The sequence below is a fragment of the Ailuropoda melanoleuca genome, unplaced genomic scaffold (assembly GCF_002007445.2).
Source record: "Ailuropoda melanoleuca isolate Jingjing unplaced genomic scaffold, ASM200744v2 unplaced-scaffold72540, whole genome shotgun sequence".
Classification (NCBI taxonomy): domain Eukaryota; kingdom Metazoa; phylum Chordata; class Mammalia; order Carnivora; family Ursidae; genus Ailuropoda; species Ailuropoda melanoleuca.
In genome coordinates this window covers 1-2,308 of record NW_023247771.1, presented here as the reverse complement: position 1 = coordinate 2,308, position 2,308 = coordinate 1, and the positions used below count along the sequence as shown (strand labels likewise).

General features: G+C 62.4%; 1 protein-coding gene across 1 annotated transcript; it reads left to right on the top strand.

Annotated features, from left to right (window-relative positions):
• Nucleotides 1–1,013: 1,013 nt before the first annotated feature.
• Nucleotides 1,014–2,300, top strand: SLC32A1 (solute carrier family 32 member 1; the record flags this gene model as incomplete). The annotated part of the gene is made up of 1 exon (XM_034653115.1): nt 1,014–2,300. A coding segment is annotated over one exon (1,220 nt), but the record flags the coding sequence as incomplete, so codon positions are not given.
• Nucleotides 2,301–2,308: the final 8 nt, after the last annotated feature.

Sequence of the window (2,308 nt, the reverse complement as noted above, 5' to 3'; positions counted from 1 at the left end):
CAGGACCCTGCGCACTAAGTGGTCCGACCCAAGGCGCCTCCCGCTCCCGGGCCTTGCGAGGCAGCCGTGCAGAAACACGGGCAAGGGACTGAGACCGCCTCCTTGCCACCTGCACCTTCGCCAGGGGTGTCTTTGAAGGCCCCGTTCCGTACGCCCGGAGGGAGGCCAGAGAGGGAGCCTGGAGGCCTGGAAGCTGCGGAAACCGCGGATTTCGTTAGCTTTTCTTCCCTTTGTAGATTCTGAACCCTCCTTCCACGGTCCGCCCGCCTGAGTCCGCAGCTTGACTCCTCCTTGATTTAGATTCTCACCCGCTCGCGCTCTCCCCGAGGCCCCTTATCCTGCTTGCATCTACCAGTCTCAGCCCCTTCCTTAGGCCCCAGTTTCTCCCACCCTACTGAGGCCTTGCCCTAGGACTCCCACTCCGCGCGCCTTTGGCCTCAACTTCCCAAAGCCTTTGCGAGCATCCTCACATTCCCGCCGTTCTTGCTTCCCTCTGCTTCGCGTTCGCACACCCTCAGCCCCTCTTCCGTCCTACCTTAGCTCTTTGCCCTCCCACTGCCGCTTTCGCGTTCCTTCTTCAGTCGGCCATAGGCCCTCATTAGCTTCCCTGTACCCCATTCCAGCCCCACCTTAAATCCCGTGCCCCCTTTTCCTAATGGCTCAGGCTCAGCTCTCTACCTTTGTCAGTGCCCTTTTCTATCCACGACCCCTCCAGCCCCTTCTCCATACACCATTCCCTCCTTGTGGCTTGACCCCACACTCAGCCTCCTCTGCACCTCCCAGCCGTAGGCGCACCTTTCCCTCTCAGTTGCGGCCTTGAACACCTCCCTCTCCATCTCTGACTAGACGCCCAGGCTTCCCCCATTAGGCCTCGGTGCACCCCCATTCCAGCCTACTCTTAACCTCCACTCGCGGTGGCTTAAGCCCCGTTCTCACTCCACTTAGCGCCCCCTTGCGGCTACAGCCTTAAGCCACGCCCCTAGGTCCCCTCTGGCGAGGCAGCGGCCGCTGAGCGCCCGGGTCTTGTTACCTTTCCGCTCCGCAGGGCATGTTCGTGCTGGGCCTGCCCTACGCCATCCTGCACGGCGGCTACCTGGGGTTGTTTCTCATCATCTTCGCCGCCGTGGTGTGCTGCTACACCGGCAAGATCCTCATCGCCTGCCTGTACGAGGAGAACGAGGACGGCGAGGTGGTGCGGGTGCGGGACTCGTATGTAGCCATAGCCAACGCGTGCTGCGCCCCGCGCTTCCCCACGCTGGGAGGCCGCGTGGTGAACGTAGCGCAGATCATCGAGCTGGTGATGACTTGCATCCTGTACGTGGTGGTCAGCGGCAACCTCATGTACAACAGCTTCCCGGGGCTGCCCGTGTCGCAGAAATCCTGGTCCATTATCGCCACCGCCGTGCTGCTGCCCTGCGCCTTCCTTAAGAACCTCAAGGCGGTGTCCAAGTTCAGCCTGCTGTGCACTTTGGCTCACTTCGTCATCAACATCCTGGTCATCGCCTACTGCCTCTCGCGGGCACGCGACTGGGCCTGGGAGAAGGTCAAGTTCTATATCGATGTCAAGAAGTTCCCCATCTCCATTGGCATCATCGTGTTCAGCTACACGTCCCAGATCTTCCTGCCTTCGCTGGAGGGCAACATGCAGCAGCCCAGCGAGTTCCACTGCATGATGAACTGGACGCACATCGCCGCCTGCGTGCTCAAAGGCCTCTTCGCGCTGGTCGCCTACCTCACCTGGGCCGACGAGACCAAGGAGGTCATCACGGATAACCTGCCTGGTTCCATCCGTGCTGTGGTAAACATCTTCCTGGTGGCCAAAGCGCTGTTGTCCTACCCGCTGCCCTTCTTCGCTGCTGTGGAGGTGCTGGAGAAGTCGCTCTTCCAGGAAGGCAGCCGCGCCTTCTTCCCCGCCTGCTACGGCGGCGACGGGCGCCTCAAATCGTGGGGGCTGACGCTGCGCTGCGCGCTCGTCGTCTTCACACTGCTCATGGCCATCTACGTGCCGCACTTCGCGCTGCTCATGGGCCTCACCGGCAGCCTCACGGGCGCCGGCCTCTGCTTCCTGCTGCCTAGCCTCTTCCACCTGCGTCTGCTCTGGCGCAAGCTGCTGTGGCACCAAGTCTTCTTCGACGTCGCCATCTTCGTCATCGGGGGCATCTGCAGTGTGTCCGGCTTCGTGCACTCGCTGGAGGGCCTCATCGAGGCCTACCGAACCAACGCGGAGGACTAGGGCGCCAGGGCTCCGGGTCTCCCGCGCTCTTCCCCCCCTCCCCACCCACCCCCACCAGCTCTGTGCGCCCTGCCG